Genomic DNA, 19,134 nt, shown 5'->3' with positions numbered 1-19,134 from the left:
TACCCTAGGCTACGAATTCCAGACCTTTTTCATCGGTTTTTAGAGCATCAAACACACAAAAACACACCATCAATCATCATCAAATCAAGATTCAAGCTAGGTTTTAAGGAGTGTTCATCATGCAACTTCAAGAAGCAACCATGATCATCATCACCAACATGCTTGGCTAGTTTCTTTTACTTTATTCCTTCCATGAACAATTGATACATGTATTAGTTTCATTCAAGTTTATGTGGTTTGTAATGTTATGAAACTTATGTCTTTTGAATTGTGATATTATAAACCAATTGTTTATTGATCAATGCAAGTATTATTGATTGTGATTATTGCAAGTTGAATTATAGTAATTTAACATTGTGTTCTTGATCCAACTTAGTGTTAATTAGATTAAGGATAAAGACATAGTGTCTAGGTTGCATGATTCAATCCCAAGATAGTTAGAGTTAATAAGCCTAAGAAATCTTGTCTATGAGATTTGATCAATACTTGATAAACATAATACTTGTTTGAATGAATGCATATTAGATTGGGATTGTGAAGGGATAAAGACTTCCATCCAATTGATTACAACCTTTTAATTTAGTTCATTGTTTATGCTCTTAAATACTCAAAGTTTACATTTGCTTAGTAATTGTTAATCTAATCTTTACTTTAGTTAATTTTAGTTAATCACAAACAAACCAATCTTGAAATTGCTTGCTAATTAACCATAACTTCTCGTGGAACGAATCCTGCTTACCCTATCTAAAGTAGAGTAATTAGGCTATTTTTGACCGGCCCTTCGATACCGATCACTAGGTTTAGGCCCGGGACGCGCGTTGCTGCGATTTAATCATTATTGTTATTTGTCGATTTTGAAGTCCCTGCAATATATATTAGCTCATAAAACAAAATACGCAACTTCATCATTAATCAGTTGACCCAAACGATAACAATAATAGCCAACAACAACAATCACATATATCAACATTTTATATAACAAAAGACATAGCTAATCATACATGTACAAAAGCCAACAAAGATGAGCATAAATAAATTCAGATGCCAGACCTAGCATACTTTGAATTGTTCAAATACCAAAGGCAACGCAGCCTGAAACTACATTGCAAATAAGCTAGAGTCGATAATTCAACTTCATACCAATTTTTTCATCCATAACTCCCCTTCTATCTGCAGTACTATTTCATGTAGTTTGTGCTGGTACAGCTTCAATGCATCCTACAAAAGATTATCACTTACATCCATAATATTAATACCTTTGTGTTGCTACAACTTCCATTATGAGTAATAATTAGGATGTTCAACATCATAGTGTCAATCAATAAATCAGTGCTTAAATTGACCTGAAAAAAAAAACAAATAATAATACAGTTGAGGTATTACTCAACATCGTAAATTAATATGCTCATATGTAGAACAACTGATGCAAGAAGTTCAACATATAAGAACATAATGCTAAATAAAACAAATCAATAGTGCAACTGGTTGATTCATGAGGTACAACTAATGACTATATTTAAAGTTAGTCCAGCCACATTATGGTTGTTGGTATTAAAGTCTTTCTTGAAGTATTACATATATAAAAGTGTTAAATCTAATGAGTGAAAAATAGTGCAGAATATTTTAACATCTAAAAACCTACATTTAGTCGGTGGACATTGACATTGACATACATGGTATACCACAGCAACAATTGATATCACAATTCAAGTTTCCCAATATTAAATCACAAACTTGTTACTGAGACGTTCAGATTTAATAACCGAAATCGATGTATAGTCAAGTCAAACAAACTCGTGTTACCTTTGCCAAATTGATCATCTAAAGTTCTAAACATTGACCAAGCTCCACTTATATATGTCGACAACTATCTATTTCAAAACTTGAGAACTGCAAATAACATTATAAATATATTTAAAAGTACGACACACGTAATTTAAAACAATACAAAAATAAGAGTATAATAATATAGCTGTTTGTTCTTCAATGATGTTTGGTGACTTGTTTGTTTTATGTGTTGGTGCTTCATTTGCAATGGGTGTGATGTCATAAATTTCATTCAACATAAATTCCGGGTCCTACGACATGGATTGTAGATTGTATTGGAACTGAAAAAAATAGGTGGCTCCAACCAAGGTTTCAATACGGTAGACTTTCGTTTGGAATACTGTGATGTTTGAGGTACAGATTATGATGTTGAGGTGTGAGATGCGGATGTTGTTGTTGGTGGTGGTAATGATACTGTTGGTGTTGATGTCGGTGGTACTGTTGATGCCGGTGATGCTGCTGGTGCTTGTAACCTTTGCACCATATTCTCCAAAGCCACTACCTGAGCGCGAAGCTCGTTGACTTCTTATATTACACCGGGATGATTGTTGGTTCGGACGAGCGGATGAATAAGATTAAGAATTTGAGATAGTATATTATCGTGAAGAGATACTCTGGAAATGAGAGAGAAAATGGTATTACGAACAGGTTCACCGGTAAGTGCTTCAGGTTCTTCGCCAAGAGGGGAATGTGGTGGATGGAAGGGATCACCTTCTTCTTGTCTCCAATGATTAAGTAGGCTACGAACCCATCCCCAATTCATCCAGAATAGGTGATGGCTGATTGGTTGATCCATTCCGGTTACACTGTCTTCGGAATTCAGGTGAATATCCATATCGGAATTGCTGTCAGAGTTTAAGGAATTTGAACTAGATACGGGATCCATCTTGTATAATTAGGGAGATGATTTTTGATATGAATTATATTATAGAATTTAGTTTGGTATTCTTCAATACATAATTTACATATGTATATATAATACCAAATTCCATAAATCACAGAGAAATTTTCGAAAGATGTCAGGAAAAGTTTACAGTAACAGATACGCTAAGATATGAATTTTTGTCTATACACTATTTATGCAATAAATGCAGGAAAACATGTCTAGACTTAAGAATGATAAGCATGTAATTTTCGACAAGAAATGATAAGCAAAACTTTTAACATGCAGACACGGTCGAAGTCCAGACTTACTAATGCATCTTAACAACTATCAGTTAGACACATTCATGCAAGACCTGGTTTGCTAGGACCAACGCTCTGATACCAACTGTGATGATCGCTCCAAATCCATATGGACGAACACGTCATTCATCGATTTCATTGCGAGGTATTTGACCTCTATATGATACGTTTTGTAAATATTGCATTCTTTTGAAAAAGCACACCATAAATGAATATTTAAATCAAAGGTTTTCGAAATCTGATGATTTCTACATATAGACAATCACCGTAATATAATAGTTTACAATAGTACTTCCGTTGACAATGCAGTCAAAATAAGATACATGATGATGATTTGGTGAATGCAACGTTTCCTTGAAAAATATGCCATGTAAGACTCCATGCACATAGCTTGTCTAACATATAAGCAAACAGCGGAAGACTTCTAGGGAACCTGAGAATAAACATGCTTAAAAGTGTCAACACAAAGGTTGGTGAGTTCATAGTTTTATTGTTACGCATAATCTGTATATAAAGGTGGATCACAAGATTTCAGTTGTTTCATCCAGAAACGTTTATCAAAAGATTCTACGTAACAGAGCACCCTGGTAACTAAACTTTAACGTTATAATGATAATTACACTATTCGTTTTAATACATGCAAACCAACGTGTCATAAACTCAAATAACATACGTCCGTTAAAAGGCTAGCGCTCTAGCTCGGACGGGGATGTCAAGCCCTATGGATCCATATACTATTATTCGTGCCCACCAGTTCATATCCTATGTACTGGCAGTTACTAGTTACCAAAGCTAAGGAATTTTCGGTTCAAACTCAGTGTAGAATTAAGTATGTACTTGTATCCATTGCGTTTAAAATAAAGTGCATGTATTCTCAGCCCAAAAATATATATTGCAAAAGCAATTAAAAATGGAGCAAATGAAACTCACCTTAGCAGCACATAAGGTCATTCACCGAAATGGGACCGAAACTCGAAATACCAAATAACCGTAGATCTCAACCTAGAGAACATATGCTGGTCAATAATTGTCTATCAGGCTAGGTCAGGTCATAGTGTATCACAATCCTAATGCTCGAGATCGACATACAAAAGTTATCAAAAGTCATTTCAAAAAGTCAATCTGACTCAATACAATAGTTGAATGATCATGGCAATCGAAATATTTGAACATTTCACATAGTTTCCTAATTTTTGTAAAATTAAACTATAGGTTTTATAAGGCTTTAAAATATGATAAAACAATCAATTTTGACAATTGTTCAAAAAAACGAGACGTGCCTTATATAAGAATTCATTTACTCCGCTGGTAATATTTAAAAATTCAATTTATCAATCTTATAAACAAGTTGTTTAAATATTAATTGCAGATTCAAAAGCAATTTCAATTAACGTTAATCATAATTCAGTTGATCATATCTTTTAATTCGTTCATCGAAATCATACGATATCTAAAAGAAAAGTTATTGATTTTTCACCAGCTTTCCAAAAACATGCATATCATATACCTTTTATTAGTAATATATGTATTTAATTCGTGATTCATCATAAACTGTTTAACGACGAAATTTAGCATACTAGCATGCATAAACATATATACTCGAGCACTAGACATGTATACACTATTAATATATAAAAGATAAGATATGAATGCTCACGTATCAATATTGTGATTCAATATTGCAGGAAAGTACGTAGACGCAACGGAGATGATAAACACTATGTTAGACTTGCGAATAATACCCATGAACATTACTCATAATCTCCATAGCTATAAATCATAGTTTCCTTACCTTAAACCCGTTTGAAAGCTTGTTTAGAAAGTGACATGCTCATGACCTCGTCGTAGTATTTTATGTATAATAATACTAATAATAATACTCCTAACTATAAGATTAATAATAATATTAATCTTAATAATAATAATAATAATAATAATAATAATAATAATAATAATAATAATAATAATAATAATAATAATATATGTATATAGAGCAGAGAGATATGAAATTGTGTAAAAGAACTCGAGCAGAAACTGACCTTTTATAGGTAAATTTTTGGAATCTGATGCCCATGCGATCGCATGGGTTTTATGCCTATTTCTCATGCGATCGCATGACCCCAAAATCCAGCTCACAATTTTTTGTTGTTTTGTTTGTCGACATATTTTTATAATATATATAATTTATATTAATTAATTATATATTATATTATATTCACATGCATAGTTGACTTTTAATTTTTGGTCTGATAACTCGTACATTTACGCTCGACTAATGTCTCAGTTCCGGTTTCTCGAATGCATTTTCGTATGCTTAGAAAACTTGTACTTTACGTTTCGTGATTCGTACCTTTTTCAAAATATAATCTTAAATTATCAATAAACTATATTACTCCAAGTATAACTTATACATTTTAGTAATTTGGTCATTTGCTTCTATAAATCAACTCCTCATTATTTATTAAAATATATTTAATAATATCGAAACGTTTTATATCTAATTCAATTCTATGATATATTTTTGTTTAGAAAAATATAAATTTGTATATAATATTTAATTATCAAACGGAACAATAAATGGGTGTTACTATTATTTACAAAAATAATTTCGAACCTTAATATATATATATACAATATATATATAAATACTTTTTCTATACACGTTGCAAGTTATTTATATATCAAATAAAGTTAAAAAGAAAAGATTTCTTAAATCAAGGTGAACCTCTCAACAAAGACTTATCACAATATTTACGAGATTTATAATTGTTGAAATATCTACTAATCCAATCGTTGGTATTATCTTCTAATTCCGTAGATGAATATATTAAGCATATATTGAGACAAATATGTTTAATGTAAAATATTATACATTTAATACTTTGTTAACGTTTTCAAGTTATAATATATATATACATATATACATTCATATCTATTTATATATTCGTTCGTGAATCGTCGAGCATAGTCAAAAGGGTAATTGAATGTAAGAACATAGTTCCAAAATTTTCGAGACTCAACATTACAAACTTTGCTTATCGTGTCGGAATCATATAAAGATTAAGTTTAAATTTGGTTGAAAATTTTCGGGTTGTCACAGTACCTACCCGTTAAAGAAATTTCGTCCCGAAATTTGATTGGGATGGTCATGGTTGACAATAAGTATGTTTTCATGACGCATACGAGCTGAAAATTAGAGTTTTATCATCATCGAGTAATATAGACAAACAATTTGATTTTGTGAACAGTACGGGTGAAGCTATCACAAAAGAGTGAAATGAATAAATGTAGATTCGTCATATCTTTTGACGTAGGTAGGATTGATTTCCGAATTTCAAGGGATTTAGAGAAAATTTTCGTAATAAGATTTGATTCTTCGATAATTAAGGAAATTAGGATCTTCTTTGATTAAATGCGATAACCTGTTTTGATTGCTCTGTCGGATATGTCACTATAAATCCATTCTCTTCGTTTTCTTATTTCCACAACTCGCACCCTCTATTCTTTCTCCTTTAATTCATACTTTGAATAATTCGTCAATATGCTACATCCAGTTCTGATCCTTGATATACTCCTAACTTTCATATCTGTCATTCTTCTCTTTCATCTACCACCGGAGGATTTTATTTATTTTTATTATTACCTTGGGGTTATAGTAATTTTAATTCTCCCGTGCCTTTACGTGGCAATACGTATTGATATGCACGGTTTGTAATTTATGTGTTGTTGTCGAGCTTTATACTTTCTTTTATATCCAAGAGTTCCATACTTTTGTCTCCTCTTCCTGACTTCAAGTCAAGTGAATAATGGTCCAGAATTCGTAGGTATGGATTTTGAAATGAAAATAGTTAATGTTCTAAGAAGGAAATTGTAATGGCACGATTTTGATTTGTCAAATTACCAGCATATCCGGAAAAGACCGAATCATCAAGAAAATATTTTCTTGATATTCTTAGAGGTTAAATAGAATACCAGAGTCGTGTAACATGGCACATAATGATGGTATGGTCTGTGAATCATCATGTCCCATTTAGAAACTCAGCATGAGTTATTGTAATATAATCACGTTGATCAAGTGTCATTATATTATACTAACTCATGCTTCAGTTCCCAACACTACTTCAAACACATTCATATTTTAAACTCGAAGGTTTCAGAATTTAGAAACTAAAATAGTTTCTTTTATGATTTTACACAGATAGTGCGAAGAAGTAAATGATTTCGGATAACAATAGTTGTGAAGATATCTTCAGAAACATCGAAGATATTTATAATGAAAGATATGATGATATCTTAGAACATTTAAGATCAGAGGATGATGAAGAATATTGTCCGCAAGGGTTTTAGAGTAAGGAACAAGGTATTTGCTAAGGATTTCAGCAGACACTGAATCATTTGGATTCTTTGAAGGCAGGTTTAGTATTTGTGATTTGTCCACAGCCTCCTTCATACTTTGCTCAATTCGTTTTCCAGTTTCAAACCTTCTCTTTTTCTGAGCTTTGCCAACACACTACTCTTTATCATCAAACTTTTTACTGTTAAGGTCATTTACAGTTTTTGCTGCTTCATCAGCATCTTTCGAAATTTCGAGAATTAGTTCTCAGTTTAGGGTGTTTTTCAGAAACTTCACATTCAAAGTACGTAAGTATAGGAGATAGAAGTTATATATACACATATAACTGTTGGTATATACATGCTGCGAGATTTCAAAATATGGATTGCTGATTCCCAGTAATTGGCAAGACAATTCTTGTTACAAGATGTAGATGAGTAAATGATGGGGTTTTAATAAATATAATGATTTTTCGGAAAGTCAAAGATCAATGAATTTGTTGGTAAGTTTATTGCTAATGTGGTGGAACATAAACGGTTCCCCGGTAACTATGGCGAAAGAGGCAACGTATATATCAAGGTTATAGTAAGGCTGTTTCAACTGAAGAATCGAAGTTGACTTGCTGGAGCTGTGACAAAACTGTCTATTTTAAAAAGGGATTGAAAAGTTATTTTAGCTAATAAATGCCAAAGGGTATGACATGGATACGTGTTAAACTATGACTTTGGTTTCGAGAGTTTTTCAGGTACAAAACTGCGGTTAACATGTGGTTGGATCATCATCTCGATTGTTCATTATTTGAAGTGTCTTGAGGGATTTGAACATAGATTGTAATCGTTAATATTCATATGATGTTCTAGGATTTTGAATGATACAAATACTTTTCTGGGTTCTATGAATGGAAATGATGTTCTAGCACAGTTTTGAAGTCAAAGTATAGCTTCGAAAGATGTAGGGATCTAAGAATGATGTCTTTTGTTAAATCTTGACTTGGATTTTGATTTGTCAAAATCAAAATATGTAATCAAATTTGGATGAGGATGGTTGTTTTGATTTTTATAAAAGAATATATATATTGTTATGAAAGTAGTGAGTATAGTTGATGATTTGTTGAATCAGAATCGGAGAATGTAACATATTAATTATGAATTTATATATCTATCGGGTATTACCTACCCGTTAAAATATTCTCACCATTAACAGTTTGTACAAAAGAATTTTCTTAATTTCAATCTTTATGAAAATATACCTACATATATATTTTCTTTAGGTATAATCATGGATTTAATGAGTTAATATAATATTAATCTCATCTAGTTTTCGACTAGGACTAGAATATATAATCTCTAAAACTTGTAGAAACTACATATTCTCTGCAGAATATTTCTTCGATGAAGTTATGAATCAATACTTCATCGTTTGTTGTTGTTGGTATCCCTTGGTATCAATGGTGCATATGACGTTGATGTTTGAGGTACAGATTATGATGTTGAGGTGTGAGATGCGGATGTTGTTGTTGGTGGTGGTAATGATACTGTTGGTGTTGATGTCAGTGGTACTGTTGATGCCGGTGATGCTGCTGGTGCTTGTAACCTTTGCACCATATTCTCCAAAGCCACTACCTGAGCGTGAAGCTCGTTGACTTCTTCTATTACACCGTGATGATTGTTGGTTCAGACGAGCAGATGAATAAGATTCAGAATTTGAGATAGTATATTATCGTGACGAGATACTCTGGAAATGAGAGAGAAAATGGTATTACGAACAGGTTCGCCGGTAAGTGCTTCAGGTTCTTCGCCAAGAGGGGAATGTGGTGGATGGAAGGGATCACCTTCTTCTTGTCTCCAATGATTAAGTAGGCTACGAACCCATCCCCAATTCATCCAGAATAGGTGATGGCTGATTGGTTGATCCATTCCGGTTACACTGTCTTTGGAATTCAGGTGAATATCCATATCAGAATAGCTGTCAGAGTTTAAGGAATTTGAACTAGATACGAGATCCATCTTGTATAATTAGGGAGATGATTTTTGATATGAATTAGATTATAGAATTTAGTTTGGTATTCTTCAATACATAATTTACATATGTATATATAATACTAAATTCCATAAATCACAGAGATTCAGTAACAGATACGCTAAGATATGAATTTTTGTCTATACATTATTTATGCAATAAATGCAGGAAAACGTGTCTAGACTTAAGAATGATAAGCATGTAATTTTCGACAAGAAATGATAAGCAAAACTTTTAACATGCAGACACGGTCGAAGTCCAGACTTACTAATGCATCTTAACAACTATCAGTTAGACACATTCATGCAAGACCTGGTTCGCTAGGACCAACGCTCTGATACCAACTGTGACGATCGCTCCAAATCCATATGGACGAACACGGCATTCATCGATTTCATTGCGAGGTATTTGACCTCTATATGATACGTTTTGTAAATATTGCATTCTTTTGAAAAGGCACACCATAAATGAATATTTAAATCAAAGGTTTTCGACATCTGATGATTTCTACATATAGACAATCACCATAATATAATAGTTTACAATAGTACTTCCGTTGACAATGCAGTCAAAATAAGATACATGATGATGATTTGGTGAATGCAACGTTTCCTTGAAAAATATGTCATGTAAGACTCCATGCACATAGCTTGTCTAACATATAAGCAAACAACGAAAGACTTCTAGGGAACCTGAGAATAAACATGCTTAAAAGTGTCAACACAAAGGTTGGTGAGTTCATAATTTTATTGTTGCGCATAATCTGTATATAAAGGTGGATCACAAGATTTCAGTTGTTTCATCCAGAAACGTTTATCAAAAGATTCTACGTAACAGAGCACCCTGGTAACTAAACTTTAACGTTATAATGATAATTACCCTATTCGTTTTAATACACGCAAACCAACGTGTCATAAACTCAAATAACATACGTCCGTTAAAAGGCTAGCGCTCTAGCTCGGACGGGGATGTCAAGCCCTATGGATCCATATACTATTATTCGCGCCCACCAGTTCATATCCTATGTACTGGCAGTTACTAGTTACCAAAGCTAAGGAATTTTTGGTTCAAACTCAGTGTAGAATTAAGTATGTACTTGTATCCATTGCGTTTAAAATAAAATGCATGTATTCTCAGCCCAAAAATATATATTGCAAAAGCAATTAAAAAGGGAGCAAATGAAACTCACCTTAGCAGCACATAAGGTCATTCACCGAAATGGGACCGAAACTCAGAATACCAAATAACCGTAGATCTCAACCTAGAGAACATATGCTGGTCAATAATTGTCTATCAGGCTAGGTCAGGTCATAGTGTATCACAATCCTAATGCTCGAGATCGACATACAAAAGTTATCAAAAATCATTTCAAAAAGTCAACCTGACTCAATACAATAGTTGAATGATCATGGCAATCGAAATATTTGAACATTTCACATAGTTTCCTAATTTTTGTAAAATTAAACTATAGGTTTTATAAGGCTTTAAAATATGATAAAACAATCAATTTTGACAATTGTTCAAAAAAACGAGACGTGCCTTATATAAGAATTCATTTACTCCGCTGGTAATATTTAAAAATTCAATTTATCAATCTTATAAACAAGTTGTTTAAATATTAATTGCAGATTCAAAAACAATTTCAATTAACGTTAATCATAATTCAGTTGATCATATCTTTTAATTCGTTCATCGAAATCATACGATATCTAAAAGAAAAGTTATTGATTTTTCACCAGCTTTCCAAAAACATGCATATCATATACCTTTTATTAGTAATATATGTATTTAATTCGTGATTCATCATAAACTGTTTAACGACGAAATTTAGCATACTAGCATGCATAAACATATATACTCGAGCACTAGACATGTATACACTATTAATATATAAAAGATAAGATATGAATGCTCACGTATCAATATTGTGATTCAATATTGCAGGAAAGTACGTAGACGCAACGGAGATGATAAACACTAGGTTAGACTTGCGAATAATACCTATGAACATTACTCATAATCTCCATAGCTATAAATCATAGTTTCCTTACCTTAAACCCGTTTGAAAGCTTGTTTAGAAAGTGACATGCTCATGACCTCGTCGTAGTATTTTATGTATAATAATACTAATAATAATACTCCTAACTATAAGATTAATAATAATATTAATCTTAATAATAATAATAATAATAATAATAATAATAATAATAATAATAATAATAATAATAATTTTAATATATATGTATATATGTATATAGAGCAGAGAGATATGAAATTGTGTAAAAGAACTCGAGCAGAAACTGACCTTTTATAGGTAAATTTTTGGAATCTGATGCCCATGCGATCGCATGGGTTTTATGCCTATTTCTCATGCGATCGCATGACCCCAAAATCCAGCTCACAATTTTTTGTTGTTTTGTTTGTCGACATATTTTTATAATATATATATAATATATATTAATTAATTATATATTATATTATATTCACATGCATAATTGACTTTTAATTTTTGGTCCGATGACTCGTACGTTTACGCTCGACTAATGTCTCAGTTCCGGTTTCTCGAATGCATTTTCGTATGCTTAGAAAACTTGTACTTTACGTTTCATGATTCGTACCTTTTTCAAAATATAATCTTAAATTATCAATAAACTATATTACTCCAAGTATAACTTATACATTTTAGTAATTTGGTCATTTGCTTCTATAAATCAACTCCTCGTTGTTTATTAAAATATATTTAATAATATTGAAACGTTTTATATCTAATTCAATTCTATGCATTATCACATTGTAAAATATATATTTTCGTTTAGAAAAATATAAATTTGTATATAATATTTATTTATCAAACGGAACAATAAATGGGTGTTACTATTGTTTACAAAAATAATTTCGAACCTTAATATATATATACAATATATATATAAATACTTTTTCTATACACGTTGCAAGTTATTTATATATCAAATAAAGTTAAAAAGGAAAGATTTCTTAAATCAAGGTGAACCTCTCAACAAAGACTTATCACAATATTTACGGGATTTATAATTGTTGAAATATCTACTAATCCAATCGTTGGTATTATCTTCTAATTCCGTAGATGAATATATTAAGCATAAATTGAGACAAATACGTTTAATGTAAAATATTATACATTTAATACTTTGTTAACGTTTTCAAGTTATAATATATATATATACATATATACATTCATATCCATTTATATATTCGTTCGTGAATCATCGAGCATAGTCAAAAGGGCAATTGAATGTATGAACATAGTTCCAAAATTTTCGAGACTCAACATTACAAACTTTACTTATCGTGTCGGAATCATATAAAGATTAAGTTTAAATTTGGTCAAAAATTTCCGGGTTGTCACAAATACTCTGTTAGCGTTGTTTGCTTCAAGTCCAGCTATCAACAACGATTGTTCCATCCTCCTTTGAATATAGATAAATGATAAGCGTCAATGATATACACATATACAGAATAGTTATGTACGATCACGGCCACTGCATACAGTACTCTGCTCAAAAGCAAGCGTACTAACTACCGGTGAATCAACCAACTGATCAGACACCAAATTATTCGTAACCTTAGCAACCAAGTCAAGTTATGAAGAAAAAAAAACTAACATAAAACAATAGTAACATTGTCAAAAAATAATTTGATTAAGCAAATCGTTACCAACAGTTAAGGGGTTAATACGAATGTCTGATCGTCCAAAAGAAGACGATAGACTATCAGGCACAAAAGTAGCACTTGAAACAAATACAACTGCAGCATTCGAAGAGTTATGTAACAAATTTTAGATTCTGATAAGTAAGAATTCGATAACTCACTCGGCAAAGAAGACCTAAGTCAATACCCCCACCAACATCAGAAGGGCCACCTCCTATGCCACTACAACTACCATTTAATTTTCTTTTCTTTTTTTCTATAAGACATTATATAAATCAACACTCTAATGTGCATCAACAACAAAATTCAAAAAGATAAGTATAATGCATTCAAATAAGCAACAGTAATAGAACAACTCGTCAGCAGCAACATTTATAAAAACACAACAATTTCATCCTTTTATAGAAACGCAGCAATTGAAAAACAATCCGAAAAGAACCATTCAAAATTACAATTTGCTAAAAAGACATTAAAAATAGGTAGAAGCAAACATGGTATTATAAACAATTAACAACCTGAAGATTGATGTCAAAACAAACTGGACGCACAACTTCAAACTGGTAAAGAACACAAACAAAAGAAAAAGGGGTTAAATCAAACGATTGGACCTCTAAATCGTCCTTTCAATTGCTTTAAAACCATATTTACAGAAGAACCTTGAATCGCTTAAGAAAATAAGGTTTTAATTTCAAAAGGTATAGAAATCGTTATAAACCCTAAAATTCACGAAAATCAACAAATCAAGGAAAAAGAAAGAACATACATGAGTTACAACAAACGAAGAACATGCATCGGGCGACATCAACCGGCAACAAAAAACCCTAGTTTTTTCTTTGAAGAACGCCAATTTAAAAAAAAGTAAAATATGGTGGAGGTGGAGACGGAAGCTGCGGAGGTGTGGGTAGCGTCAGCAGTGACAGTGGCGGTTGTCGCTACGGCGACGATGGTGGTATCAGCGGTGGATGGGATGATGTTCGCCTAGCGATGGAGGTGGTGATATTTTTGGTGAAGAGGAATCTTTTTATAGATTAGAAAAAATGGTCGGTAGGAACAGTAGAAAACGACTATCTTTGGCCTAATTTAAAACCACATTTGTCAAATAAAACGACATCACGGGGTTGGGCTGATATATATTATGTAAATTAGTAGATTTTAATTATTAAGTTTTAATTTTAAAACATTTTTTTTCTGGAATTTCTAGCTAATATATACTGTAGTTAAAAATCAATACACCAATTCCAACTGAACTGGGGGACTGTCCATGAAATCCGGTTACGGTTGAAGTGGTTAGATCTCAAATCATGGTTAGTATTATATTTGACACTTTCTACATTCTAAACCCCCCATATATCCATGCATAATTAAAACTATACAATCAATTATCTGATTCAACTAGTTCCACAACAGAAACTGAAAAATTAACATGGCAGCATCTTTGATCCATTTTACATTAGTAATTATTACCCTAACGTTGTTTGTAATCTCGCCAGCTGTTGCTGATGTCGTCACACTAACGCCAGATATCTTCGAGAATGAAGTCGGTCAAGATCATGGCGCACTTGTCGAGTTCTTCACTCCCTGGTAATTCGAGTGATACTAAATATATTCCTGATTTGGTATCTTTTTTTTGTATTAATGATGATTGATCATTTATTAATTATGGTTCAATAAATGTATTTGATTTAATCGTTGAAGATCCAAGCGGGGCGGAACATAGTGTTAACTTTCGTTGAAGATCCAAGCGGGGCGGAACATAGTGTTACCCAAAGGTGGTATCCGCCCACCTAGATTTAATGGAAAAAAATATTACACTAATTTTTTTTTTTTTTTTTTTTTTTTTTAACCAAACAATGAGGGTTTTTTTTTTTTTTTTTTTATGTTTATCCTGCTAACAATGAAAAATTTATTAAATTTTTACACCCTCCCCATCTGTATCCGAGTTTCAAGTTTGGCCACTGGATCAAGTAAGGTGAAGATAACTTGGATTCTTGGGATATACAAAGCTGATCATATAACCATATTATTTTGAAATATATCTATCATGTGGATAAAGATGTAATTTTAAATCTATTTGTTAACTGAATCAGGTGTGGACACTGCAAGAAGCTAGCTCCTGAATATGAACGACTTGGTGCAAGTTTTAAGAAGACTAAATCTGTTTTAATTGGAAAGGTAATTGATTTAAAAATATTTTATGATAGATTATTATAACTTTCATCCGCTTACATCTTCATTGCTCTCTTCATCCCGTTAATAAAATTATTCGTATTAACGCTGAGACGTACCATAATATACATAACTTAGCTATCAAAAAACTTTCTTATATGTATTTGTGATTTTTTTTTCAGTTTAACAAGCTTTAATATAACACTTGTAGGTTGCAGTAGTTGACTAATTGTTTCATAGACAATATTGACAAATAAAAACACGATTGTTGATTCTGTATGTCGTATCAATGATATTATACTTTTACTGGTTTTCTTTTTATAGGTCGATTGTGATGAACAGAAGGATCTCTGCACCAAATATAAAATCACCGGCTACCCCACCATCCTATGGTTTCCCGAAAGATCTTTAGAGCCCGAAAAGTTAGTTATCATGTTATATCCTTTTTTTATTGAACTTAATTTATCGGATAAACAGACACAGTATGTTTGAATACTGAAATCTAGTGTCCTGATCGATCAGGTATGATGGTTCCCGCAATGCTGAGGCATTAGTTGAGTATGTAAATAGTAAAGCAGGTAAATTTATTCTCCCTTTATTATGTTAACTTGATCAATTTTTATTGCTTTTGATGTCTACATTAACATATCATCTGTTTGGTTGTCCCTGAATTAGTTGTTATTTTCTGTTATATACTTACATGTAAAAGTAATCTGTTATTTTACAGGTACAGTTTTTAGTGCATATTAATTCTGGGTCACCATATGTTTAATGTAACTATTATTCATTTTTAGGGACTGATGTAAAGGTAGCTAAGGTAGCTGCAATTTCCACAAATGTGGTGGTACTAAATTCACTCAACTTTGATGACATTGTATTGAATAAGAAAAAGGATGTGTTGGTTGAATTTTATGCACCCTGGTAGGTCTTTCAACTTATTGTTATTTAAGTTTTTAAAAATTATATAATCAGCATCAAAATTTTATATATGTAGTGAAACTACACTACCTATGTAACTCTCATTTTAGCAGTAGTTTAAGAAACTTTTATTCTTAATTCATAAAAAATCTCTCCTTTAATATGGACATATAAATATAATATATTTATATTAGTCATATATAATATTTGGTCTGCCAATATACTGTTAACTGATGGTATTGTGCATCACAATGTTGTTCTGTATTGCAGGTGTGGTCATTGCAATAACCTTGCTCCTGTATGTGACTTTACTCTTTTGATTTAAGTACTTACTAAGTGGCATATTTTCGATTTTACAAATATAGTTCTCATATTCTTTTTTTTTTTTTTTTTTTTTTTTTTTTTTTTTTTTGCAGATCTATGAAAATCTTGCAACTGCATATAAAAACGAGGACGCTGTAGTCATCGCCAATATTGATGTCGACAAGTACAAAGATCTTGGAGAAAGGTAAGAGTTCCATTATTGTTGATCAAATTTATTATGCTTTTAAAGAATCAACCAATTGTAAGTTGTGTGAAGTAAATAATGATATATGCAGGTACGGCATACGTGGTTATCCGACATTAAAATTCTTCTCCAAGGATAACAAAGGTGGTGAAGATTACGATGGCGAACTTGATTTAAATAGTCTTGTGACCTTCGTTAATGACAAGTGCGGTACTAGCCGCAATAAGGATGGACAACTTTCCCCCACAGTCAGTACTTCCTTACTTTAAGCCCGAGCTTATAACAAACAAACTGTATACGTTTGAGAGAGGTGTCAAAATGGGCGGGTCAAAAGCGAGCTATATTGACCTGAACCACTTTTCGTCCAAACTTGTGACTTGTGACTTATGACGTGTGTCTTCAGTGGCGAATCTATGTGCTTTGCAACGGTGTCCTGTAACACCACTAATTATGTCAATTTTTTTTACAAGTACCACTAAATATGTATAGGACACCATCAATATATAATTACAAGACCTCGTATGTTTTTAGAATATATGGTTTTATAACATATACCATTAAGATTCGCCACTGTAAAAAGTGTGAGACCCCTTTGAATTTTGTTTCTAAATGTGGCTTATAAAGATACCTTTTGTTTATCGTTTGACCCTTTCATAGGAAAATGGGTCAGAATTGCTACTCTTGTTTTTATGTAATTTTTTTTTTTTTTTTTTTTTTTTTTTTTTTTTTTTTTTTTTTTTTTTATAAAAACAGGCTGGAATAGTTAAGATGTTGGATAACTTGGTGAAGGAGTTCACAAGTGCAGGCGATGATGATAAGAAAGAAGTATATTCCAAGATTGAAGAGGAAGCGGGAAACCTCGATGGTCCTTTGGCAAGGTTATTATTATTATATTCGTGTTCTTGTGCTTTTACCCGCGTGTATTATTATTATATATCCATCTTTTTTTACATGCTTGAGTTTGCACAATCGATCCAGATATGGAAAGATATACACTAAAGTTGCCCATAGTTGTATGGCTAAAGGTGCTGATTACGCAAAGAATGAAATCCAACGTTTAGAACGTATGCTTTCCAAGGTAAAACGCACTCACTCATCTGTCTACTTAATGGTTTATTATTATTATTAATCAATTAATATTTTCTATATGAATTTTTTCAGTACCAAATATTTCCTATATATATACCCAAGTGTCTACAGTCTCTGATATTATTAGTCTACTAATTTGTTGATTTTCAGTCAATTAGCCCGGTAAAGGCAGATGAATTCACAGTAAAGAAGAATATCTTATCTGCATTTGCTTGATAAAAGACACAAGTGAGTAGCTTCCACATGTTGCAGATGATTTTGTTAAATATGAAGTCATTGCAGCACTACGCTGTATTTTCTTCGACTCTTACGAGACGTTTAATTATAAGTTCTTACCAGATAGATTACCTCGGGTCTTAAGATATCTTGTGTCTGTGTACGTGTCTCGAACAGGGAGTTTTGTTCGCTTTTTATGTTATAGAGGAGATCACATGATTTTGTTACAACTTACAACAAATAACTGATCTACAAGTTGTTTTACTGTAGAATTTCTAAGCTGAGAGGTTCGAAAACATTAAGCATAACATTCTGAAATATATGCGTGATGTTAAGACAGACATTAGTAGTTTTTATGATTAAAAATGTCAAAAGCTATTTTAATGATCAAAATCATTGTTTCTTACTCAGTGGTGAATCTGTGAATGGCTGGTTATACATTTTAGTGACCAAAATCAAGTTTAGTTTTACAACTCCAAGTCAATGACAGAGAGTTTTGAAGTATTACCACTTTCTACTTCTCTGAGTTTCATCAATATTAGTAAGATTTTTCCTACAGGGTAATAGTAATGGCTTAATGCTTTTATCAAGGATAGATTTCAGTTTCAGAATGACCGTAACTGTTCCAGTTTTCCTAGGCTTTGTTCTCGAGTTTAAAGTTGAAAGAAAATAAATGAAGTGAAAATGAATGAAAGGGATGGATGTGGTACTTTCCAAGTTGGAAACAAGTGTAAGAGAAAAACTTATGCATAATAATCATTTCACTTCTTTTCTTTCCCTCCCAATAAAAACAAAACTGGGAACACCAAAACTAAGATTTTCTCTCCTAACCAGGTTCATTCTAAGCCCAGTTCGATCGAGTCTTGGACCATAAGTTATTAGTTCACAGTAATTGAACTATGAACACCAGACTCTCACTTAAACAATAAATAAGAAGCAGAAATTGAGAGAACACGATAATAGGATAGAAGACTAATGATATTGATCGTGTAAAAAGTACATCTTCAAACTAAACCATACGTCCCTATTTATACAGATAAACACCAAATCTGGAGATTTGGTTTCCAAAACTACTTCGCTATAAATAAGGAAAAGATAAACTAAAAATCAAACAAATTAGCTATTAATTCAAAAGTCAATTCTGGAGATAAAACTGAATCTTCAAAACATATCTTCTTAAACTTTA

The 19,134-nt window shown here is 31.9% G+C and overlaps 1 protein-coding gene across 1 annotated transcript; it reads left to right on the top strand.

Moving 5' to 3' along the window:
• The first annotated feature begins 14,474 nt into the window (after positions 1 to 14,474).
• Positions 14,475 to 18,152, top strand: LOC139852764 (protein disulfide-isomerase like 2-1-like). The gene is made up of 11 exons (XM_071842093.1): positions 14,475 to 14,632; positions 15,139 to 15,223; positions 15,542 to 15,639; positions 15,740 to 15,795; positions 16,012 to 16,138; positions 16,406 to 16,433; positions 16,552 to 16,643; positions 16,735 to 16,891; positions 17,397 to 17,521; positions 17,622 to 17,721; positions 17,883 to 18,152. The coding sequence occupies exons 1-11, from the start codon at positions 14,475 to 14,477 to the stop codon at positions 17,946 to 17,948; spliced, it is 1,092 nt and encodes a 363-aa protein (XP_071698194.1). The 3' UTR covers positions 17,949 to 18,152.
• Positions 18,153 to 19,134: the final 982 nt, after the last annotated feature.

The sequence above is a fragment of the Rutidosis leptorrhynchoides genome, chromosome 6 (assembly GCF_046630445.1).
Source record: "Rutidosis leptorrhynchoides isolate AG116_Rl617_1_P2 chromosome 6, CSIRO_AGI_Rlap_v1, whole genome shotgun sequence".
Taxonomy (NCBI): domain Eukaryota; kingdom Viridiplantae; phylum Streptophyta; class Magnoliopsida; order Asterales; family Asteraceae; genus Rutidosis; species Rutidosis leptorrhynchoides.
The sequence above is the reverse complement of the archived record's forward strand: the minus strand, read 5'-3'. Positions and strand labels throughout refer to the sequence as shown.

Excerpts from the sequence above, each read along its gene's own strand:
- LOC139852764 (XM_071842093.1), top strand. The coding sequence starts at position 14,475 with ATGGCAGCATCTTTGATCCATTTTACATTAGTAATTATTACCCTAACG. Across the intron at positions 16,434-16,551 it reads ATTGCAATAACCTTGCTCCT|ATCTATGAAAATCTTGCAAC; the intron begins GTATGTGACTTT and ends TTTTTTTTGCAG. Across the intron at positions 16,892-17,396 it reads ATGGACAACTTTCCCCCACA|GCTGGAATAGTTAAGATGTT; the intron begins GTCAGTACTTCC and ends TTATAAAAACAG.